Source organism: Myxine glutinosa, chromosome 3, assembly GCF_964187855.1.
Source record: "Myxine glutinosa chromosome 3, kmMyxGlut1.1, whole genome shotgun sequence".
NCBI lineage: Eukaryota > Metazoa > Chordata > Myxini > Myxiniformes > Myxinidae > Myxine > Myxine glutinosa.
Genome location: NC_136263.1, coordinates 128,949,438 through 128,975,105, shown reverse-complemented (window position 1 = coordinate 128,975,105; position 25,668 = coordinate 128,949,438). Strand labels below are relative to the sequence as shown.

The window sequence follows — 25,668 nt, the reverse complement described above, 5'->3', positions numbered from 1 at the left end:
AAATGTGAAATTTTAATACATCTTTAAGAACCAACATTTCCCAATTCCCTTTTCTAAGTGCCGTAATAGCTAGGCAAGGATCATGCGCAGATATTCTTCAACAACTAGTTCCTGCTCGATTTCATAATCCTTAACACTGTGGAGTTGTCCATAACCTACAAGACCTTCACCCACAGCATCATGGATTATGACTTGCAACTGTGCACAAGTGCCTTGATACCTCAGGCCTTTGTTGATGAGATGGAGTTGGCTTTTTTATGCTAATCAATCTTGCTAGAAATCGTTTTTGTACGCCCAGCAGTGACTATATTTGTGCATCTTCAGGAGTCTTGTCAGTTGGGGTCGTACCACTTCAAGGGTTGACATAATAATCATTTTACAACATAATGATCATCAGCCACTTGTGCTTTCTGCTGCTTGGCTACTTCCTTTATTAACAGTTGCCTCAGTATATTTCCACTTGCATCTAGGCCACTGAGACATGAAAAAATGAAGTTGATTGAATGAGGTGTGGACAAATTCTGCAAAGGACAGACTTTTATATATGAACACCTAATTTTGGTATATATATATTTTGGTATATATATATATTTGGTGAAGCAAGCCTTGATGGTAGCAGATGCGATTCACAATCACATATTACATTATATACTCAACATCAAAATAAACTTATCAAATCTTTAGAAGGACACTCATTGAAAACATCCACGCCAAAATGAAAAATATTTGAACACAGAAGTAAAGTTCAGCTATCATTACTAAACACATGTCAATAAACAAGAGGTTGCCTCAATCACAAAAAAAAGCATGAACATCACAAGGGGTGGTGCAACAAAAGTCACAGAGCACAGCAACACAAAGGCACGCACCTGAATACAGTCAAAACAAAATGACACAGGAATGGACACAACACTCCTAACAGTCAAGGACAGAATGACAGCAGTCCTCAATATCGTGTGTGTCCTCCCTGAGCTGTGATGCAGGCTGTACACCTCCGACGTATGCTCTGTACCAGGCGTCTGATGCGGTCCTGGGGAAGTCTGTCCCACTCCTCCTGCAAGCCTTGAATGAGCATTTGCCGATTGACAGCCGTTCAACTCCTCGATGCAAGATGTCGACCAAGCTCATCCCATAAATGCTCAATGGGATTGAGGTCAGGAGAATAAGGCATCCAAGGCATCACTTAAACACCCTGTTCCTGGAGGAAGTTGGTGGTCAGGCGAGCAGCATGGGGTCGAGCGTTGTACTGCTGGAAAACTGCGATGTCAGGATGAGCCTGGAGAAATGGCAGCAGATTAGGTCTCGAAACTTCATTGACATAAAGCTGACTCGTGAGATTGCCTTCGATGACGACCAGAGGAGTCCTGAAATGGGTGGAAATGCTGGCCCATAGCATCACACTGGGTCCACCCCAACAAATTATCTGGCGAATACAGCATGATGCATACCTTTCCCCACCTCTGCACCATACCCGTTGACGCCCTTCAGCAGCATGGAGGCAAAATCTGGATTCATCGCTGAACAAGACTGCACTCCACTGTTGCTGTGTCCAGCGGCGATGCTGCAGACACCATCTGAGTCTGTTCCTCCGATGCACTGTGTTCAACACTGGGCCTCTGCAAGGACGTCTTGCCACCAGGCCCAGACTTCTCAAGCGCCTCCTCACAGTGGAGACATTGATGCGGTTGTTGTGGTGACCTTTTGTCACTACAGTTGTTTGCATCGCAGGGCGGAAACGATCACGAAGATGCTGCAGCACAATCCAGCGGTCTTGGTTCGGGGTGGTTATCCGTGGTCTTCCTCTTCGTCGACCATCATTCATAGTTCCAGTTTCACCGACGCCTGGCCAGGTTGGAAATTGCAAGCTGTGAGCAACCAAGACATTGGGCAATTGTTTGCTGGCTTACACCAGCCTCAAGCATCCCGATTGCCCTCAAACGTTGTTCAAATGTCAGGCGTGGCATCTGAATTTTCTTGTTGTTTTCCCTGTCAGAAGCCTCTAGCGTGGCTATAGACAGCAGTAAATGAATGTCCAACCACGAGAACTGAAGGATTTCATTATGAGGGTCATTATTTAAAGGGAAAGATCCCTATACAGAACCACTCAAGCATGCCAATGTTGATCAACCAGGTGATTGAAGTGAAGTTCCCGTTACATAATCAATTGAAGAAACGTGTTTGTAAATCTGCACATTTCAAAAAATGAAAGTGATAAGTTTATTTTGATGTTCAGTTTACCTCTGGTGCCACTGATTGAATACTTGTGTAAAAGTAGGCCTATTGAATGGGAGCAAATTACTTGCCTGTGCTGATTATTTTTTTACTGCACAAGTAACTTTAATTTATATGTATTCAAAGTCACACAGAACAGAACAGAACAGCACAGCAAGAACACAGTGTAAACTGTGTAGAAACACAAACAGCAATGTCGAGTTACACAAGAGAAGGACGCAGGAGGAGAGCGGAGGATGACACAAGACTTGAACAAGTTGGAATTAAGCTAAAAGTGTCAACATAAACTTCCTCCTAAATGCACAACAAGAGACAAAAAAGACAGGAATAGAAAAACATGGATGAAAAGTAATGAAACGAATAAACAGAGGAATGGGTGGAGCAAGAAGGGGGAAAACAATAACCTGTAAAGGAAGTGGAGTGGTAGGGAATGGTTAATGAGGATCATTGATATTTATGGGGATGACGTGAGGAGGAATGAAGCAGCTACCTTGAAGCAATGGAAGGGAAGAATAGATTGAACAAGGAATTTGGTTTCACAGGAGGGAGAAATAGGAACAAATTAGTCAAGGGGAGCATTGAACCTTTTTCTTGATGAGAGTTTCACCAGTAGTGTGTTACTGACAAGAAATGGGGCTATAAGAGAGACAGTCACCAACCTGTCTACCAGATGGAGAGTAAGAATCCCAGATAATGTTTCTTCACATGAGATTCCAATTATTTTGAGGGCCTTGGACTTCACAGCATCAAACTCAAAGGTGAGAGCATTACTTCATCTTTATATATATATATATACACACACACACAGTCACACACACACATATAGTTTTTTTTTTTTTTAAGAAAAAGATGCATCCAACCAAAAAAGTAACTTCATCTACTCTGCTAATCTACTAAGAAACAAAGAGCAGATCCGGTCGAAGACAACGTTTCACCTGCGTCCCAATGGTCTTCCTCAATCCAATAGACCCCAAGCCTCAGCATGTGCCCACTTTTTTATTTCAGAGGTGAAAGGGCGTTTCTGGTAAAGTGCCAGTGTGAGGAGTCAATTGAGGAATGTTTTTGCTTTCAACCTTAATTTAAAAAAAAATGCCATTCGCATCATTGATGCTCTGATCTGCTCTTTTTATTCACTTCTGATCTGATGTTGTACATATAGCGGTGAGCAAATGTGCGTTCGTTTTTGTTTTTCTGTTCCCGGAGCACGAACGTGACAGTCATGTCTGGGTTGTAAATGGTGACGAGTGTGTTGTGTGATTGGTAGATGCTGAATCATATCATCAATGGTGGCTCTTTGAGAAAGATGGCTGCTGAAATAAGGCAAGTGTTCAATGATTTCCAGGGTCTCTCCATCAATAGAGACATTTGTGGGTGTGGTAATTTGCTCAAGAGTGGGTTGATTGATGATGTTGGTCTTTCCAATATGTAGCAAAAATGCCAACTGCTTGTATGCAGAGTTAAAGTGTTTGATGGTGGTTTGGATGTCCTTGGCAGAATGAGTGACAGTTGCACCGCCAACAGCATACTCTAAAATATAGATCTGACATGTTGGACAATCCCATTGGTTTTGGCTTTGAGTTGGGTCAGGTTGAAGAGTTTCCCATGGGAAGTGGTATTGGATTGCAACGCCAAGTGGCAGTGGCAGATCTCAAATTGTAACACCAGGTGGCAGTGGCAGATCTCAAATTGTAACACCAGGTGGCAGTTGATCTTGAATAAGTTCCATGACCAGGCTGATGTATATGGTGAAGAAAATTGTGGTGATCACACATCCTTGCTTGACACTGTTGCAGATGATAAATGGTTCTGTTTCTGAGCTATAGTAAAATACATTTTCTGTCATTCCATCATGTAGGAGTACAAGAATAGTAAAATTTTAATTGGCACCCATAAGGTTGAAGAACCTTCCAGAGATGTTATAGGTTGATAGAGTCAAAGGCGTTGGATAGACAAATATTGTAGAGCTCTTTGTATTGTTCACGACATTTGTATGGATTTGACGGGCAACAAAGATCATATCCATGGTTCCTCTTTTTTAACGGAGCTCACCCTTCACAAGGTCAAAGGCCACTTATTTGGGCAGATTTCAGGATAATTGTGCAAATTGTGGAAAAAGAATCAAACATGGTACACATATAGTACTCTCCAAACTCATTTTAAGATAGGGAGCCACTGCACCAGTACCCCCTGGTGGCCAGCATCGCCACCTATTGGTAGCAGGCGAAGGCATCCTGACTCTCACATGATATTGTTAAAATATTTGTAACATCACAACCATACACTATTTTTCGATTTTGATTTCACTGCTATGATACTGAGACATCCCTTAATACAACTGAATAATATCGTGATTTAAATTCTGTCAAATATACATGAAATCACTTTTTCTTTTTCTTTTTTCGAAAGTTTCAAATAAATGTGAAAGAAAATCTTGTAGAGAATGCAAAAACATTTTTTATGTACATTATCATGTATTTGGGTAAAGGAATGTTGGATGAAATTGCTAGTTAGATCATGTCTCCCAAAGCAGTGTACTTTCCCTTGCCATGACATGCAGAGGTTGTGTCACATCCAGTGAAGCCATGGAACATGAGAAGGGCCCTCTTCTTTTGTCGCTCAGATGTAATGGAATTATGTGGGCTGGAATATACCGGAAGTTGTTGCCAGTACTGAAGGCAACCCTCAATTCTGTGGCAACTAGTTCTGAGAATAATCTGACAGCAAGCTCCAATACATCTGTGTCTACAGTGTGCAACATGATTTTGTCAAGTGACCTTGCCGAACAGCATCTGCAGCATGAAGTAAAAGGCACCTGCTAACTTCCTCATGGTTGCAGGAGTCAAGAGATGATACATTTCACTTGATCGACTACACTGCACATCGTATCCGGCTATTGCCACAACCTCCCTTGCTTCTCTTGCAAAGGTCTCTACAATATCCTCAGCAATGATATTGAACAGTTCTGTCTGGTTTTGAAACACACAAAGAAATTGTTTCCATTTAGTCCTCCTGATTCCTTTTCTGGTTCTCTTCTTTCAACTCTTTTCAATATACCGGTCAACCACAAGGTCAATCCTTGCAACATTCTGAAGTTCGCGTCCAACACATGGTTGGAATATAGTCGCAGCATAGGAAGGACTTCACAGCAGTAGGAGGGGAGAGCAGTATTCCAGTGAGCTGCGGATGAAAGCCTTGTATGTGGTGAGGAGCTCAGGTGTGCCAAGGAAGGACTTCACACGACGGAGGATGCCCAGTCGGCTCTCCAAATGATGCTCTCCAAATGTTTTTGTGTGCCTGTGGTTAAAACAAATTCACTTTGACAGCACCATCTATGATGGAATCTGGAACATTTGGCATTGGTGTGACAAGGCTTTCTAAGCATGCTAAAAGTTTAGATTTGGTTCCACCGTTCAGCTAACCCATGTGTGATAAATACGGTGCAGATGTTTGATTTTCATGGGTAAAGAAGTCATCGAGATTCCCATCTCTTGTCTGACAGTAAATATATAGCCTAGAGAAGAGGGAACAGTCGTTCTTGAGAGATGATAACTTCATTTTCATCTGTGGAACATTTTCATCCACACAATTTATTTTTTTATTTTTTTTGTATACTGAATCGAGGCTCGTGAAAGAGCTAACATTTATTTCACAAACAAATCAAACAGGCAAACAAAATATATAAAAAGAGGGAGCGGAAGACAAGATGGGGAGAGAAGGGGAAGCACACAAACACAAGATTTGAGAGCAGGGAGATGTGTGGGAGGGAGAGGGCTTGGGGGGAGGAGGCGTGGGAAGGGGGGGGGGGTGGGAGAAGTATAAAACACAAGGACACGAAGGACTTCCAGGACAGGGGTTGGTATTTCAAAAAAGTGGATTTGGGGTGAAATTAGCGGGGGTAGAAAAGTTCAAGGTTTTGGATGGGGGAAGTTAAGAGATGGTGGTGAGCAGCTGTTTTAAAGACCTGGAGGGTGGAGTGGGATTGAAGAGAGTGAGGGAGTTTGTTCCAGAGGCGGGAGAAAAGAGGAATGAAGGAGTGAAGGTGAGCAGAGAGTCTTGATTTTGGCAGTTTAACCATAAGAGGGTTGCAGGCAGATCATGTGCGACCTGTAGGAATATTTGGGGGACAGAGCCCAGAGAGAGCTGGGGGGGGGCAAGGCCAGAGAGGAGTCGGTAGAAGACGGAAAGACCACCAACTTGCCTGCGGTGAGTGAGTGAAAGGCCCTTGGAGTTAGCTTCATCGCGGGAGATTCCAATGATTCTGAACGCTTTGGTTTCAACAGCGTGAAGACGAGCTGGGTGTGAGGGAGGAGCACCAGCCGAGAGAGGAGAGCAGTATTCCAGTGAGCTGCGGATGAAAGCCTTGTATGTGGTGAGGAGCTCAGGTGTGCCGAGGGAGGACTTCACACGACGGAGGATGCCCAGTCGGCGACTGGCTTTGGAGGCCAGATTTGAAATGTGGTTTTCGCAGGAAAGATCATGGCAGATAGTGAGACCCAAAAGCTTGAGTGACAGAACTTCCTGGAGAGGATTATTCAGAAAGTGGCTGGGATGGTTGTCCAGTCAGTCTTTTCGGAGAGACATCGTAAGAGTGTGAGATTTGTCAGGATTGAAAGACATGTTCCACTTGTTTGCCCAGTCTATGATTTTGTCCAGGTCTGCAGAGAGTGAGGAGCCTGCAGACTGCCGATCTGAGGGATGAGGAATGGAGCGACAGAGAGTAGAGTCATCAGCAAAGAGATGGAGAGGCTTTTCAAGAGAGTCAGAGAGATCATTGATGAAGACCAGAAAAAGCACAGGGCCCAGAACACTGCCTTGGGGAACTCCAGCCTGAACAAGAAGAGGAGATGAGAGAAACCCATTCAGGGCCACACGTTGACTGCGACTAGAGAGGAAGTCCGCCAGCCACACGTGGAGATTTCCATGGATACCAAAGGAGGAGAGTTTGGTGAGCAGAGCGGGGTGCCAGACCGTATCGAAGGCACGTGATATGTCAAGGGAGACAGCTCTAATTTCCTGTTTGGCATTGAGGACCTCCATCCATTGTTGAGAAAGCAGAAGCAGCATGTCCAGAGTAGAGTGACCAGGTCTGAAACCAAATTGATGATCAGAGATCAAGCCATTGGAGAAGAGGAAAGATTTCATATCTGAAGCAATGATGGATTCCATGACTTTGCTGATAATTGGGAGAAGGCTGATTGGTCTGTAGTTGCTAGGATCTGTTTTTGCACCTTTTTTGTGCAAAGCGGTGATGTTGGCTGATTTCCAAACAGATGGCAGATGACCTTGAGCAAAAGAGAGGGTGAAGAGAACAGAGAGAGGGAGTGAAACAGCGGAAGAACAGGATGTTAGGACCCGTGGGCTGATGCCGTCAGGTCCAGTTGCAGAATCAGAGTCGAGGGTTGACAGAAACTTTTCCACCTTGTCAGGAGGAAAGGACACAGAGTCCTGGAGCAGCTGGGTATGACTGGGTACGGTGGGTACAGAGAGGAATTGGGTTTGGGACACAAGATTTAGAGGCAAACACAGAATTGAGGCATTCAGCTTTTTCACGTGCGGAGTCAGCCGTGTAGCCATTTGAGGTGAGGGAGGGGATGGAGGGGGAACAAACACCAGAAACAGATTTGACCAGACGCCACCAGGATTTGGAAGAGGGAGACAGATAAAAGAGTTCGTTCTTGAGAATGGAGAGATAGTCTCCTAGCTCTCCTGAGGGTGGACACACACTTGTTTCGGTCTTTGTGAAAGGAAATGAGATTTCCTTCCGTTGGATTTGCTTTCCAGGAGACGAAAGCAAGTTGTTTCTGGGCAATAGCCTCACCACAAGATTCCGTGTACCATCGACGGGAGGAAGGGTATGACAACTGAAGACGAGATGGGATAAATCTGTGCATGAGAGAGAGCAATTTACTTTGGAAGAATTCCCAGGATGAGTTGATGTCAGAGGCAGTAGAGATGGGAGACCAGTCCAGATGAATGATGGCTGCTTGAAGACCGTGCCAGTTGGCCTGAGTGAAATGCCAGACTCGTCGACGCTGAGGAGGCTCTCTGAGAATGGTCAGAGAGATGTCCACTTTAACAAGCACATGATCAGATGAGCCAATTGGAGCAGAAGGAGAGCAGCAGACATTTTCAGGGAAGTTAGTCATAACCAAGTCCAGAAGAGAAGATGCTCCGTTGACTGAGATCCGGGTCGGGAAATTGACAGATTGTGTCAGTCCCAGTGAGTCGCAGAAGTCCTTTGTTGAAGAGCCATGGCTGGTGAGAGAGGTACCCACACCCAGCCAACTGGCATGGTGACAATTTAAATCACCACATATGAGGAAGAGAGAGTTGGGATGGGTAGATTGAAGTTGGTCCATATTATCAGACAGCGAGATGTACATGGAGTCATCACTGTTTGGTGGACGGTACAACACACATATGAACAAAAGGTGGGAGCGAAGGGGAAGCCGTAGCCAAAGGTATTCCTGGGGATGAGGTCGAGAGAGGGCAGTGCAGGGCGAGTGACGAAGAGAGTTGTTTTCATAAAGATAGCAACCCCACCTCCAGGACGAGGCTCAGGTCTATCATACCGGAGGAGGGAGTAACCTGGGAGAGATACCAAGGAATCAGAGACATCATGAAGGCGGAAAGTTTCTGTTAAGCAGATCACGTCTGTTTTGTCAGAAGCAACGTGTATGGAGAGATCAGTCAAGTTTGAGTGAAGGCCCTGGATGTTTGAGGTCCATACCGTGAATGAAGAGGAAGGGGGAGCATCGGATACAGAACAGGGGGTGGGAGGGGTAGGGTAAGATGTGGAAGAGGAGGAAGAGGTAGGGAGAGCTGTTGAAGGTGTGTCAGAGATTTCAGAATAGCTTGGAGAAAGGGAAGAATGGGGCGGACAAAAGGTTTGATGGTGATTGGGTGAGGCACAGTGAGGTGTTATTTGAGGAGGGGGAAGAGCGAAGCAGAAGGTTGGGGGAGATGAAGGTGAAAGTTGGAAGGGGGAACAAGCGGGAGGACGCTTTGAGGAGGAGGGGTGAGAGGGGAGTCTCGGAGGGGAGGAGCGAGGGAGAGTCTCGGAGAGGAGGGTGTGGGGGGAGTTTAGGAGGAAAGGGGCAAGGGGGGAGATTTGAAAGGAATGGGTGATGGGGAATATTTGGAGGGGAGGGGCAAGGGGGAAGATTTGAAGAGATGGGTGATGGGGAAGATTTGGAGGGGAGGGGCAAGGGGGTAGATTTTGAGGGGAGGGGTGATGGGGAGTTTTTGGAGGGGAGGGGTGATGGGGAAGTTCTGGAGGGAAGGGGTGATGGGGAAGATTTGGAGGGGAGGGGCAAGGGGGAAGATTTGAAAGGGATGGGTGATGGGGAAGATTTGGAGGGAAGGGGAAATATTTGAAAGAGATGGGTGATGGGGAAGATTTGGAGGGGAGGGGCAAGGGGGAAGTTTTGAAGGGGAGGGGTGATGGGGAGTGTTTTGGAGGGGAGGGGTGATGGGGAAGTTTTGGAGGGAAGAGGTGATGGGGAAGATTTGGAGGGGAGGGGTGAGATTGGATTTTGAAAAGTGTACGATTAATGGGAAACGAACATTTATTGCAAAATTAGTTTCTTGAGACCTTAGAGTCAAAAATACGTTTGAGGACGCTGAAGGAGGGGTGGAGTGCAGGAGAGTTTCGGGAATGTAGAAAAAAGGAACTGTAAGAGATGGAATTTTTTTTTGGAATGAATAGATTTGGTGAGCAAGTCGAAAGCATCCTTTTATAGAAGAAGAAGAAAAAGGTGTTATAATATACGACAGAATACAGTTCTTCAGGGGAAAGTTTAAACATTTTTAACAACGTGATCACGTGATCACGAACAACGTGATCGAAGAACGAATGAACAAATAACAACAACGAATAAACAAATAAGAACAGAGAAGGAAATGTTTTTTGGGGGGTTTTATTTTAGTTGAGATTTTAAACAAGGAAGTATGGGGTGAAAGGCTGGGACAAAAAACAGAAAACGAAAGTAATTGCAGCGCAATCGACGGACCGCTGAGAGAAAAACAAAGCTTCAAGGTCGGACACGGTAGCCTACTAGGCCTCAGAATACGCGACACGAATTAACCGACGATTTTGTATACAGGTATGAAAAAATTAACACCGATAATCTTACTAAAGACACACCATAGGTACACACACCGAGAGATAGATACAGTTTCGACAAAAACACAATTGTGAAAAATTACTTAACTTCGAAAGCATGAGCGCATACAATGTGGAAGAGAACAGTGGCAATTGTTTTTGCTTATTGTTGTAGTCATTGATTTGATTTTCTCAGTGAGCCGTTCACGCACAAATATCTCGGACTACTTTTTTCATATCTTTCGACACTTTTCTCACTGTTCCTGCCATTTCATGACTGGCAAATTATTTGGTGTGAACTGCCAAAATATCTTCACCTTCAAGAAAGTGGTTGCACATTTCCTCAAAAAAAGTGAGAAGTGCTTTGACTTCTTTCATTAATTTTGTTTGGCTACTGGGCGATACATCATTAGTCCAGTTCATAATGTACAGATCAAAAAGTTGCATTCTCTTTTTGTGAAGATTTGCTATACTATACATTTTTGGAAATGTTAGGATACACTGAATATGAAACGCAATGTTTACTTTTTTTTAAATCTCTATATGCTGGCCATCTTATAAGCCTGGTGTTGGTTTAACGGTTAGGGTGCTGACTTGGGATTCTCCGGTTCGGAGTTCAAATCCCAGTCAGTTGTTGAATTAACACCATGTGGAGTTGACTCAGCCTGCCATCCTTCCAAGATCGGTGAAATGAGTACCAGCTTACTGGGATGATTGAGCCATTCAAGTGCCCTGCGTAGGAGTGATTCCCTGACCAGGATTGTGCCCAATAGTAAAGAAACTGCTTCGGCAACCATTTGCATCTGATGAGGCAGGAGAGGATATCATCATCATGCTGGCCACCTTGGATTTTCAAAATGGCCACGACTGAAAAATTCAAATATCTCTGCTTCTAAACCACATAGCTGACTGCTTTCCTTGGCTAAACATACATTTAAAGGCACAAGGAATCCAGCAAGACCAAGTACAAACAGCTACGTATAACAAAAAGAAACGTATGCGGGATAAAATATCTTTTTTTTCTCTCTATGTAATCATAAAACTGACAATATTGCACACAAATATGAAAATTTTCTGGTTATGATTAGCATTTTAAAATGACATTCAAATATACTACATGTAACATTTACTATGGACACACTGTGCTGTTGCCACATTTGGAATGGTCTCAGTCGTCACTATCATCCAATTTACGGTTTTCAAAGAATGAGTCTGCATCATTTTCACACCAAGTGGTGCACATGCAGAGGTCGGTGCACTGCAAGGTCTTTGAACGACAAGAACATCTTTGTGAGGAACAGCCTCCCTTGTGCAGGCATCTCACCTCTCTATAATAGCTTGGGTGCTGCAGAAATATCAGTGATGGTCGACTTCAGCTGGTCATTGTCGTCCTTGTCGTAGCCATTCTGCAATGGATCCAGGGGAACGTACAGTGTAGTTCTTGCTTGTCCCCAAACTCGAGCCGGCACATGTAACCTCAAGGTGTGTCGTCTGACGGTACCAAGTGTAGGTGGTAGCTTGTCACTCTCCACCATGTTTTCGCAGAACAGGTGCCATCACAGCTCTGGAATGCTTTGGATTTGAATTACTTTTGGGCAGGAGGCAGCACACACAAATCTTGCCAAGTTTGTCTGCAGCTCTTCAGTCAATTATGTGTCATCACACTGCATCATCAGAGCCTCGATGATGTCATCTTCAGCTCCGAGGAATATCTTGAACCATGCATCTTTTCCTACTCCTGCAAACCTCCCAATGTTGTCAGTGACTGAGAAAGCTAGGAATGCAGGCAAAGCCTCCGCCTTTTCTGAACCAAGGACCTCCCAGAACAGTTGGGTCTGTAAAACACCAATTCCATGGAAATGGGAGTGCTCATTAGCAACAAATTATAGTTGGTTATGGCCAGGACCATAACGTCTGTGTCAGATGAGGAACACATTAGTTGTACATCTCCTGGGTTTCATCTTGCTGCAGTTACTGCAAGACATATCATCAATGTGTAGGATAGGATAGGAATCTGCTCATCATTATGTCTTTGATGCTCGTCTCATCTCTGACTTGGTATGAGACTGGGTCCTTACCCTGGCGTCTATTCTGCCTGGTTGTGCTCTTCAAGGAATCTGGCTTGTATGTATCAAACACGAGAATGACCTCATCAAAGTTCTGCATGAGGTTCATCAGTGTGTCATTGAAACACTTGCTGACATCCATCACCGTCACCATTGCTGTTGGTTTCTTGGTCAGCTTTTGGACAAGCACCATTTCCTCTACAATTGCAACGCTCTTGCTGTGATGGAGATTGCCACTTTAATAACTTCTTCATCTGGCAGTGAATCACTTTGTGTTGCTTCCTCTGATACCAACTTCTCAAGGACATGGATGAGCTTGGACTTTTCACTGCATGGCAACACTGTCCCACATGGGGTAAAGAGCACCTTTAGCGTCAGGCTTTACTCGTAGTTGCAAATAGCTTCTTTCTGGTACACATTTTGGCTTGACCTGGGAAAGACCATAAGTCTGTCAAACAGATCTTTGGTGTTCTTCATGTCAATGGTCTTGTCACAAATATTTACTGTCAGCCTCTTGTTGCCAGACGAATATCTAGCCTCTTGTACATATTGTAGTTGTGTCTTCACTGGTGCCCAGATGCTCACGTTCACATTGATCTGCTCAGTGACATAATATTTGAACAGCTTCTGTCCAGTGTAATCTATGTTCAGTATCTGTTGCACCCACTGATCTTGGATGTACAGATTGGTTATCATCGTCAACAGCAAATGTATTGCCGTGACTCAGAATGGCACCCTTGATTTTGTCAAATGCTCCATGTTCGGGCTGGGCTGCAGTTGGTGCTTGTCCAAAAATTAAGAAACCAGCAACAATGGTGACAGTGAAGGATCTCAGCGAGTATTTCAATGACACACTGATGGACCTCACGCAGAACTTTGATGAGGTCATTCTCGTATTTGATACATACAAGCCGGATTCCTTAAAGAGAACAACCAGGCAGAAGAGATGTCATGGGAAGGACACAGTCCAATATCAAGTCAGAGATGAGATGAGCATTAAGCACATAATATTGAGCAGATGCCGATCACATAACAAGATGAAGGAAAATTTAACAGAGTACTTAGTAGAGAACACTATGGACGATAATAACAGAAGTTCCTCCAAGCTGGTCATCACTTCAGCATCTGGCCCGAACCAGGAGCAACAAGAATGTGGCTACCCTTGTTCTTTGATGAAAACAACCATGAGGAAGCTGACACATTGATGATATGACTTGCAGTGTGTGCAGCAAGACAATACTGAAGATATGAACACAAATGTTTTTCTCACCTGACATAGACGTTCTGGTCCTGGCCATAGCCAACTATAATTTGTTGCCAATGAACATCTCCATGGAACTGGGTGTTTTAAAAATCCAACCGTTCTGGGAGGTCCGAGGTCCAGATATGGTGAAGGCTTTGCCTGCATTCCTTGCTTTCTCTGCGACTGACAACCTGGGAGGTTTGCAGGAGTAGGAAAAGCTATGTGGTTCAAGATATTCTTAGTTGCTGAAGATAACACCATCAAGGCTCTGAGGATGCTGTCTGATGACAGAGAATTGATGGAAGAGCTACAGACAAACTTGGCAAGATTTGTGTATACTGCCTACAGCCCAAAAGGAATTAAAATCCGAAGCATTCCAGAGCTGTGATGGCACCTGTTCTGCAAAAATATAGTGGAGAGTGACAAGCTACCACCTACACTTGGTACCCTCAAACATATCCTGAGGGTATCTTGTGCAGGCTCGAGTTTGGGGACAAGCAAGAACTGCTCAGTAAGTTCCCTGGATCCATGGAAGAATGGCTACCACAAAGACGACGATGACCAGCTGAAGCCGACCACCACCGATATTCCTCGAGCACCCAAGGGTATTAGAGAAATGGTAAGATGCCAGTGCAAGGGAGGCTGTTCCTCACAAAGATGTTCTTGCCGGTCAAAGAACTTGCAGTGCACTGACCTCTGCATGTGCACCAAACAGTGTGAAAATGATGAAGACTAATTATATAAAAACCGTGTTAAGTGCCGACTGAGACCATGCAATCATTCGACCAGACTATTTGACCGAATGATAGTGATGAATGAGACCATTCCAAATGTGGGAACAGCACAGTGTGTCCATAGTAAATGTTACATGCAGTATGTTTGAATGACATTTAAAAATGCTTATCATGACCCGAAAATTTTCATCTTTGTATGCGATAGTCAGTTTTAAGATTACAGACAAAAATGGTCTTTTATAACGAATATCTTTCTTTCCGTTATACTTAGCGGGTTGGAGTTAGTCTCGCTGAATTCCTTCTCCCTCAAAATGTATGTAGAGCCACCGAAAGCACTCGGCTATGTGGATTAGAAGCGGAGATATTTGAACTTTTCAGTAGTGGCCATATTGAAAATCCAAGGTGGCCAGCATGATGATGATGATGTCCTCTCCTACCTCATCAGATGCAAATGGTTGCCGAAGCAGTTTCTTTACTATTGGGCACAATCCTGGTCAGGGAATCACTCCTACGCAGGACACTTGAATGGCTCATTCATCCCAGTAAGCTGGTACTCATTTCACCGATCTTGGAAGGATGGCAGGCTGAGTCAACCCCACATGGTGTTAATTCAACAACCGACTGGGATTTGAACTCCGAACCCGAGAATCCCAAGTCAGCACCCTTGTTAAAACCTACGGTGGTATTGTATGACCATGCATTCTGGCCCTTCGGGGTCAGGATGCATGTGTTTTGAATGACCATGTGCTTCAGCCTTGGGGTTGAAGTGCATGTGTATGCTAATGTGTAGGCTAATGTTTCTGGAAAATGCCACGATAGTTAAAACCAAGGGCCAATGGGAAAAGGGGAGTTCGGTTCTTGGGCTTTGAGAAAATATAGAGAAAGGTGGTTGGCAGCCAGAAATAAACATCACAATTGAAATAAACATGTACAATAAACAAGTCAATAAAATAAATACAGTACAGTAAAAGATAAACAAAAACAAAAGACTTTTAGCTTTTTAATTTATTCCAAAACAGCGAGGTGATTTACAAAACAGTGGGGTGAATGGTGGTAAAACATATTATGTACTCTGCCATAAATATAAACTACAAGGCTTAGATCAGGATGATGATGATGCTGTTGGAATGGAGAGTGGGAGCAGGGAGCGGGATTTGCGATCGGAAGAGCAGTATTGGTTTTACGATGGAGTCGCCAGCTGCATCGCCACATAGTAGAAGGGTAAGATGATCCTTAGCCACCTTGAACCCCAGGGCAGATCTTTCCTGCTTGGACAAGAAGGCATGAGATGGCATCCTCTTCCAGAATAATACTGTCTTGTCGGCGTTAAAGACCTGCCCTGGCATAAATCCCTTCGCCTCGATTCGTTTAATGAGCTGTGGTGGGTACAGTGCATTCAGAAAGTATTCAGGCCCCTTCACTTTTTCACATTTTGTTATGTTGCAGCCTTATGCTGAAATCGTTAAAATTCATTTTTTTCCCTCATCAATCTACACTCAATACCCCATAATGACAAAGAGAAAACAGGATTTTTAGAAAGTTTTGCAAATTTATTACAAAGAAAAAACTGAAATATCACATTGACATTAGTATTCAGACCATTAACTCAGTACTTACTTGAAGCACCTTTGGCAGTGATTACAGCTTCGAGTCTTCTGAGGTATGACGCGACAAGCTTTGCACACCTGGATTTGGAGATTTTCTGCCATTCTTCTCTGCAGATCCTCTCAAGCTCTGTGAGGTTGGATGGGGACTTTCGGTGGACAGCCATTTTCAGGTCTCTCCAGAGATGTTCGATTGGGTTCAAGTCAGGGCTCTGGCCTGGCCACTCAAGGACCTTCACAGAGTTGTCCCTAAGCCACTCCTGCGTTGTCTTGGCTGTGTGCTTCGGATCATTGTCCTGTTGGAAGGTGAACCTTCGGCCCAGTCTGAGATCCTGAGCGCTCTGTTTCAGGTTTTCATTAAGGATATAATAATAATAATAATAATAATAATGCATTTATTTTATATAGCGCTTTTCAGGAAGCCCAAAGACGCTTTGACAGAGTGCAAAACATAATGCATAGCAAAACATAAAAACAATTGCAAAAAAAAGAAGAATCAATAGGGAAATATTCAAAGCACAAAGGAGGGAGAAGGAGAGGAGATAGTCAGGGGTTAGATGCTGTGGGTTAAATGTTGAATGCAGTGTTGAACAGGTGGGTCTTGAGTGATGTTTTGAATGTGGTGAGTGAGGAGGAGTCTCTGATGGTGTGAGGTAGCGAGTTCCAGAGGGTGGGAGCAGCGATGGAGAAGGCCCTGTCCCCCCAGGATCTAAATTTGGTCCGGATGGGGGGGGGGGGTCAGGAGGTTGGTACCAGCAGAGCGGAGGTTGCGGGTGGGAGTGTGTCTGGAGAGGAGGTCAGCCAGGTAGGATGGGGCCAGGTTATGGAGGGCTTTGTAGGTCAAGAGGAGGATTTTGTACTGGGTTCTCTGGGAGATGGGGACCCAGTGAAGCTTGTAAAGGACGGGGGTGATGTGGTCACGGGTCCGGGAATGGGTGAGTAGACGGGCAGCGGAGTTCTGAATGTATTGGAGTTTATTGGTGATTGTTGAGGGTGAACCATAAAGGAGGCTATTGCAGTAGTCCAGACGGGAAGTGATGAAGGCGTGGATGAGGGTTTCTGCAGCCACGGAGGAGAGGGATGGACGGAGACGGGCGATGTTTTTCAGGTGAAAGAAGGCTGTCTTTGTGATCTGTTTAGTGTATTTGTCGAAGGAAAGGGTTTGGTCAAAGATGATGCCAAGATTCCGGATGTGAGGGGAGGTGGATACTGGGAAACCGTCGATGTTGAGGGCAAAGTTATGGGTGGACTTGGTGAGCGTTTTTGGGCCAATGATGATTATTTCAGATTTATCACATTATATTATATCTCTGTACTTTGCTCCGTTCATTGTTCCCTCAACCCTGACTAGTCCCCCAGTCCCTGCTGCTGAAAAACACTCCCACAGCATGATGCTGCCACCAACATGCTTCACTGTTGGGATGGTATTGGGCAGGTGAAGAGCGGTGCATGGTTTCCTCGAGACATGACGCTTAGAATTGAGGCCAAACAGTTCAATCTTGGTTTCATCAGACAACAGAATCTTGTTTCTCACAGTCTGAGAGTCCTTTAGGTGCTTTTTTGCAAACTCCAAGCAGGCTTTCATGTCTTTCACTGAGGAGAGGCTTCCGTCTGGCCACTCTGCCATAAAGCCCAGATCGGTGGAGTGTTGCAGTGATGGTTGTCCTTCTGGAAGTTTCTCCCATCTCCACACAGGATCTCTGGAGCTCAGCCAAAGTGACCATCGGGTTCTTGGTCACCTCTTACCAAGGCCCTTCTCCCCCGATTGCTCAGTTTGGCCGGGCGGTCAGCTCTAGGAAGAGTCTTGGTTGTTCCAAACTTCTTCCATTTAAGAATTATGGAGGCCACTGTGCCCTTGGGAACCTTCAATGCAGCAGAAATTTTTTTTGTAGTCTTCCCCAGATCTGTTCCTCGACACAATCCTGTCTCTGAGCTCTGCAGGCAGTTCCTTTGACCTCATGGCTTGGTTTTTGCTCTGATATGCATTGTCAGCTGTGAGACCTTATATATAGACAGGTGTGTGCCTTTCCAAATCATGTCCAATCAATTGAATTTACCACAGGTGGACTCCAATCAAGGTGTAGAAACATCTCAAAGTTGATCAAGAGAAATGGGAGGCACCTGAGCTAAATTTCAAGTGTCATAGCAAAGGGTCTGAATACTAATGTCAATGTGATATTTCAGTTTTTTATTTTTAATAAATCTGCAAAACTTTCTAAAATCCTGTTTTCTCTTCGTCATTATGGGGTATTGAGTGAAGATTGATGAGGGAAAAATGAATTTAAACGATGTCAGCATAAGGCTGCAACATAACAAAATGTGAAAAAAGTGAAGGGGTCTGAATACACTGTAGTTTTCCACAGCATCATGGGCTGCCGATGCTGCTTCCTCGACTAATTTGACACAATGGAGGCCGAATCTTTTGAAGTTCTCAAACCAACCCTAACTGGCGTGGTTCTTGTAGGTAGCCATGGTGCATGAACTGCAGTCTTCGGCCCCGTGTGCCTCGTGGAAACGTTGGAAAATGCACAATTATTTCTCCTGTATCACTGGTCCACTCAAAGGCACTTTTGTCTGTGTTTGGTCCTCCATCCAACCATTAAGGGCTTTCTTCATCCTTTCAATATGAGAATCACGGGACTGGAATGACACTTTTTGCTTTGGGGGCGCTGGAAACCACACTTGCATGGATATTTGACTCACTTTTATGGATATACTGCACGGTCGATTCATTGGTCCCATAGTGGCGGCCGAGAGGTGTCACAATTTCACCTCCAGCAAGCCTATCTAAAAACTCGATTTTTTTTTGCCCAACATCATAAGATTCTCTGCCTTGAAGGGCAGAGAAACTTGTAGAAGGATGCTGACCCTGTTGATGTGAAGCCATTTATTGCCAGCCATTAATGGTTTGAACACTTCTCAAAGCATTCAAACCTCCATCGTATCAAACGATGGCATATCTTTTGATGTTCTTGCCGGTCAAAGTCATCGCCACAGAGTCATCCATCCTCAGTGGAGGGGATGTTTGAAGTTGTAAGCTGATAGGTCTTCACCAGGCCAATGTGGAAGTTATGGGTGAAGCTGCTGCTGCCGATACCAAAGCTGCTGAAGAGTTTCCCCGAAATATTGGCCAAGATCATCGAAGAAGGAGGGCACAGCCCTGAGCAGGTGTTCATCATCAACAAAACCATTGAGGCCTTCTTTTTTTGTATATATAGTGGAGGCTCAGGCTCGTGGAAGAGCTAGCACACTGAACAGATTAGGATGTAACAAACAAAAACAGGACGTAAAACACGCATGTATAGATAAGGAATCACTAAGGAGGAAAAACTGAAAAATGAGGAGGGATTTGGATGGGGTTAACGAGGGTAAAAAGATAATGGTTTTGGATTGGGGAAAATCTGAGATGGTGGTGAACAGCTGTCTTTAAGATCTGGAGGGAAGAATGAGATTGAAGAGGATGTGGAAGTTGATAGGAGTTCAGGTGTGCCAAGGAAGGACTTTGTACAATGGAGGATGCCCAGTCAGCGGCTGGGTTTGAAGGCCAACATTGAAATGTGGTTTGCCCAAGAAAGATCATAGCTGATGGTGAGACCCAGGAGTTTGAATGACTGAACCTCGTCATGAGGATTGTTAAGAAAGTACATAAGAGGGTTTGCCACATGGTCCTTTCAGAGAGTGATAGTGAGAGTTTGAGGTGTGTCAGGATTGAAAGACATATCCCAAGTGTTTGTCCAGCTTATGATTTATTTTCAAGCTCTGCAGAGAGGGAACAGACTGCAGCTTGCCTGTCTGAAGGATGAGGGATGTCACAGCAAATAGATAAAGAGGATATCTGGAGAGATAGAGAGATCATTCATGAAGATCAGGAATAGGACTGGGCCAAGAACACTGCCTTGGGGCACAACATCCATGTGTGGAGTTAGATTTGGATATCATAGGCAGACAGTTTGGAGAGCAAGGCAGGATGCCAGATTGTATCAAAAGCACAAGATATGTCGAGAGATACGGCCCTGAACTCATGACTGACATTAAAGGCCTCCATCCATTCTTGGGTGAGTAGAAGCACCATGTCCAAGGTGGAGTGACCTGGTCTGAAACCAAGTTGAGGATCTGAGATTAGGTTGTTGGAGAAAAGGAAAGTTTTCATATCGACTGTGTTGACGGATTCCATGACATTGCTGATGATTGGAAGTAAGCTGATAGGTCTGCAGTGGAGGGGATCAGTTTTTGCACCTTTTTATGTAGTGCAGTAATGATGGTGTATTTCCAAGCAGGTGGAAGACGACCTAGCGCAAATGAAAAGTTGAAAAGGGCAGAGAGAAGATTGCATGACTAGCAGAGTTTTCAGGACACGTGAGCTGATGCCATCCAGTCCAGAAGCATAGTTGAGGGTTGAAATAACCTTTCCCACTTTCTCAGATGCAAAAGACAGTGTCCAGCAGCAGTTGTATAAACAAGGAAGGATGGGTACCAAAAGTGAGGGGTTGGAGACAATATTTGGATGCAAACACAGAATTGAAGCATTCAGCCTTCTCATGGGTGAAGTCAGCTGTGGTGCCATTTGGAAAAAGGGAAAGGATGGAAGGGGAGCACACAACAGAGAGAGACTTAACAGGGCGACAAGGTTTTAGAGGAGGGAGAAAAGTTAAGTTCATTAATGAGGTTGGACAGATGTTTTCTAGCTCTCATGAGAGTGGATACACTCTTGTTGTGGACCTTTTGGAAAACACGGACTTTGTCTTCAGTCCGATTTGCCTTCCAGGAAGGAAGAGAAGGCAAGTAGACTTCCATCTCAAAAGAGATGACAGCGCCTGGATTTAAGCCTTTCAAGGACAGTTTCACTGTCGTGCTTGGGGAGAACACCGAAGGAGATGTTAAGTTAAAGCCGGTGATGGTGTACCATTCCGGGACTCCATGGGCCTTGAGGTGTTACTCCAAGATTCATCTTCCCATTGTCGGGCATTCTAACATGAAGGGTTGGATGACCTGGGATGTTTTTCCTCGAGTGGTTCATTGTACACCTGCACAATGTTTTGAAGGACCATTGCACACGAGAAAATCTCGACTTCAGGGTTATCCTCATCCTTGATAACGTGCTTGGAGATCCTCCCCCCCCCCCCCCCCCATCACTCTATCCCATTCTTCATCTGTTGGAGAATATCAGGGCCATCTATATTCCCACAAACACCACTTATTTTGTCCAACCCATGGATAAAAGAGTGATTGCTATGTTCAAAGCGTATTATTTATGCCGGACATTTAATGCACTGATAAAGGCTACAGATGTGGAGGGCAAGCCCACAATAAGGGAGTTTTGGCATTCCTTTACATAAAGAATGCCATTGACATCATCAGCAAAAGTTAGGCTGAAGTTTAGCAAGCACGCTTGAACTGTATTTGGAGTAAACTCTGGCCAACATGAATGCATGACTTCACAGGGTTCAAGGTCGGCAACGACGTTTACAAGACAAAACGTCACATCATCAGCCTCTCCAAGGAGGTTGGCTTCAAGATGGTGGAGGAGGCCAATGTGGAGTTGTTGCTTTCAGTCGCACCAGGAGTCGTCGTCTAATGAAGAGCTAAAGCAGTTGGATGAGGAAAAAGAGAAAGAGGAGGAAGTTGCTAATGGTGCACTTCCTACCGTGCCTTGGCAACCAAAAGGATGGCAAAGGATCTTGAGGTCAGGTCGACTATTTTCTCCACCAGCTCGTTTGAAGTCGTGTAGATGTTTGAAGTTGTTTGAAGTCGTGTAGACTATAACTATCTTGGATGAGAATGTTCCCGATAGGCAATGCAGCTCTCAAGCTTCCAGGATCGTCAATGATGCGATGTGTTGGTCTTGGGAACTTCACCAGGAGAAGAAGTGAGCAACACAACTCTCACTGGACACCTTCTTCAAGGATGAACCGGTCCAGTCACAAGCAGCACTTGACAACCCAGACGATCCTCAACCCTCGACCTCCAAAGACGTCGTGGAGGCCTGTATTGCATCATCGCCTTCAGTTGTTGATGACCCTATGAATCGTTCTTAACCATCATCAGAAGGTGATGACCCTGCACCTCCCTCCCCTCAATAACTCCATATCATTGCCCCTCCACCTCCACCATAAGCAACAACATTTAATACAGATACAGATACACTACTCACAATAAGATAGGGATATTGTGGGAGTGTTGATTTTTTTTTTTATAGGGGTGTGTGGTTTCACTTCACTGATTTTTGGGATAGGCAGACCATTGTATGTGGGTTATGGACTCACCTTGTTTTGTGTTCTGTATGAAATGTGCTCACTGTACACTGTTTGTTTGTCCTATGGGGGTCAATACTCAAAAACTCAAATTCACAATCATGGTCAAAACAGCATACATTTGTCCATTTCTGGGGGTATAAAGGCAGATATTGTTGAGGAATATTTCCCAGTACACCATTCGACCAACACTGCGAACACGACGTCGCTTAACAGACGAGGAGCGCCACCTAGCCATAGCCCACCTGCATGTCGGCAGTAGGCAGTCTGATGTCGCCGTCGAATTTGGCGTGTTACAGAGTGTCATCAGCAGGCTGGCTACGAAGCATACAGCCACTGGCAGCGTTCGGAATCGACCCAGGAGTGGTGCTCCACGTGTCACCGATCGGAACGACGACCAGTACCTGAGGACCTACGCTCTGCGGCACCGATATGTGAGCGCTCCGCAGCTTCAATCACGTTTGCGAGAGGCCAAGGGTACCAGGGTGTCCAGACAAACCATCCGCAACTGACTCCACCGCTTTGGGTTGAATGCTAGACGTCTGTTGCAGGTGACCGTGTTAACCATTTGCAGTGGGCACAAGACCACGTCACCTGGACCAGGCAGCAGTGGTCGTCCGTCCTGTTCACTGATGAATCCCGGGTCACCCTGCACAGAAAAGATGGCCGCCGACGTCACTGGAGACGGCGAGGTGAATGGTACGCCGAGGTCAACATGGTCCCGAGGCACCGCTTTGGATGAGGTGGCGTAACAGTCTGGGCAGGCGTCGCCAGTCAGCGCAAAACGGAACAGGTGTTTGTAGATGGGACAGTTACTGGCCGTTCTTACCTGCAGGACATCATAGACCCCATCATCATCCCTCAGTACACTCAACGTACCCCAGATTTCATCTTCATGGATGACAACGCGCTCCTCACCGAGCCAGAATCGTCACAGTTCGTCTTCAGGAAGTCGGGGTTCCTCACATGGAGTGGCCGGCCTTGTCACCCGACCTGAACCCAATCGAGCATGTCTGGGACAAACTGAAGCAGCGCCTGGATGCACGTGCCGCGCCACCACGTGATCTCGCTGAACTCCGCGTGGCGCTGGTGGAGGAGTGGAACGCACTTCCACAGATCAACATCATGAGGCTGGTGAAGAGTATGAGGAGTCGGTGTCAAGCGGTGGTCGCTGCGAATGGTGGGAACACACGCTGCTGAAATCCTGAATTTGTGGTTTTGGGGGTATCACCCATAAGACGTGATTTGTTGTAACCAATAAATATTGAAATCAAGAATGCTGTGTTTTTCACACTCATTAATAACCATAGAATTAGGACCAACAACTTTTTTCAACATAATTAATACACAAAATCAACCACACTGAAGAACCTGCCAATACCCTAACTTATTGTGAGTAATGTATAATGAAATGTTGGTATAACAAGTGGTCCAAGGAATCTATTTGTTTATTAAAATGAGCCCCCATTGTATGAAAAAAAAAATGTATGAACTTTAATTGCTGCTGTAGTACTAATATTTGTCAGTGTGAGAAAAAAAGCGTTAGATGACTCACAATATAGTAGCAAGAAAAACAAATAGTCAAGTCGTGAAAGTATTGGAAATAACTTTTCATGGCATGTCCAAGAGTGGTTTGCATATCAAGACCTTGGAGATTCAAACAAAAACCTTCAACCAAACAAAGATTCCGAAACGGTATTCCAGTTGTAGACTTAAGTTTCTTTCTTTGGTCTTCATCTTTGTGTCTTTTTCAATAAATATTTTTGGAAGAGTTGGCAACAGTATTACAAAATGGACTTTCCATTCTCCAAAGTAACTGATCAGCAAGAGGTTTTTATATTTACAAAGTTAATAACCAGTTAATCATAACTTTACAGAATGATGCTTATACACAACACAAAGTGCTGAACCACAGTGAAGATGATAGTTTTGTTATTGTGCCAAATTTCACACGTTTCAAATTGAGCTATAAAGTTGTACACTCAGAAATGTAACTTCATATAAAGTAATTTTGAGTGAAAGTGAAAAACACGTCGGGATTTATTTATTTCTAAGACCAGACCCGGTGGTGTCATGCTTCAGAGTGTTCGATCTGACCCTGGGAGGTCAGTGGTTCAAACCCAGGCCAGGTCATAACAACGCCCTTAAAAATGGACATGCGCGGCCTCCTTGCTTGACACTCAAAAGTATAGAGTACGGACGACAAGCAACCATAGGTTGGTAACCATAGTGCAGGCTTTGAAGGGCCTAATTGCCTCCTGCGTTGAAGTTCCTTGTAAGGGAACTCATATTAACATGAGGTGTAAAAGTTTGCAAAATTTGCAGCAAATTTACTTTGTGCGGCTTATTTTATATTGAAATAAAAGTTTTCAAACTCCGTGCAGTTCGAAGCAAACCGTTTGCAAAGTAGGTCACGTTACGAGGAAGCACCAGATGGTGCAGCTTTGCAAGGCGGTGAAATTGGCTCATTTATTACTCATCAAGTTCGACTCGAATCCCAAATCGATCGTCGTTCTCCAATCAAAATGAACGAAACGATCTAAATAATTGCAATAATGACTAAATTATATTGCTGTGATTGACTCGTACAAAAAATAATTCACGGAAATTACCTGCGGGACGTAGAACAGTCCAAAGAGGCGCGCGACCGTGACGGAAATGGTCGACTCGGAGGAGCCAATGATTGCGTGGGGCGTGCACACATCGTCACCCTTGGCGTTAGGCCACGCCCTCCGGCGCACGAACGCCAGGGACGCCTCGAGAGCTTTGGGCACCACGTAGCAGCTGTCGTATATGATGTATCCCAGAGTTATGTTCGGAAGAATATGTGGGTTCTGGTTGATCTTCTCGATCGTGTAGACCATCGTCAGGGCCCAGCGCAAAGCCCTGGGATCAAAGCTGGAAATAAAATAAAACACAAACCATGATTAAATTAACAAATGAAATAAAGTCGAGGTGCCTCCGGATCAAAGATGTCCGCATGGAGGAGACATACAAGAGTGGACGTGAGAATCAGTGAGGGTCAGTGGGGATGTAAGTGTGAATACGCAGCACAGGAGATATAATTCGAGTTGTGCTGTATTGTATTGTAATTAAATACATATTGTATCTGCACACATGATGTATCCGAGAATGAAAAATATAAAAATATACAAATAGCTGGGCAATGGCGATCCCTGAGGAATGGGGAAAAGAAAACTTTCCCAGACATGATCCCAATAGGCCCCCACCGCCCCACCCCATTGTCATCCCCATTCGCCCCCCCCCCCCACACCCCTAAACCTTAATGCATGTCTTTAGGAGAGCGACAAGAAAGATGGATGTGGGAGGCGAAAGGCGTGGGAAAGTAATGTCCGAAGCACGGAGAAGCTTACTTTATGCACTTGGGGAATTTAGGAGGTTCGGTGAAGTTCTGCACAACATCTTCAATGCCC

At 44.8% G+C, this 25,668-nt stretch overlaps 1 protein-coding gene across 1 annotated transcript in view; it reads right to left on the bottom strand.

Annotated features, from left to right (window-relative positions):
- LOC137424168 (extracellular calcium-sensing receptor-like) overlaps positions 1-25,668 on the bottom strand; it is a 79,845-nt gene that overhangs the window by 53,864 nt on the left and 313 nt on the right. The window contains exons 1-2 of the mRNA XM_068111632.2: positions 25,609-25,668; positions 24,847-25,132 (exon numbers count right to left, since the gene is read on the bottom strand). The exon at positions 25,609-25,668 is cut by the window's right edge and continues 313 nt beyond it. Coding sequence (XP_067967733.1) covers positions 24,847-25,132; positions 25,609-25,668 — 346 coding nt within the window. The remainder of the gene's footprint in view (positions 1-24,846; positions 25,133-25,608) is intronic.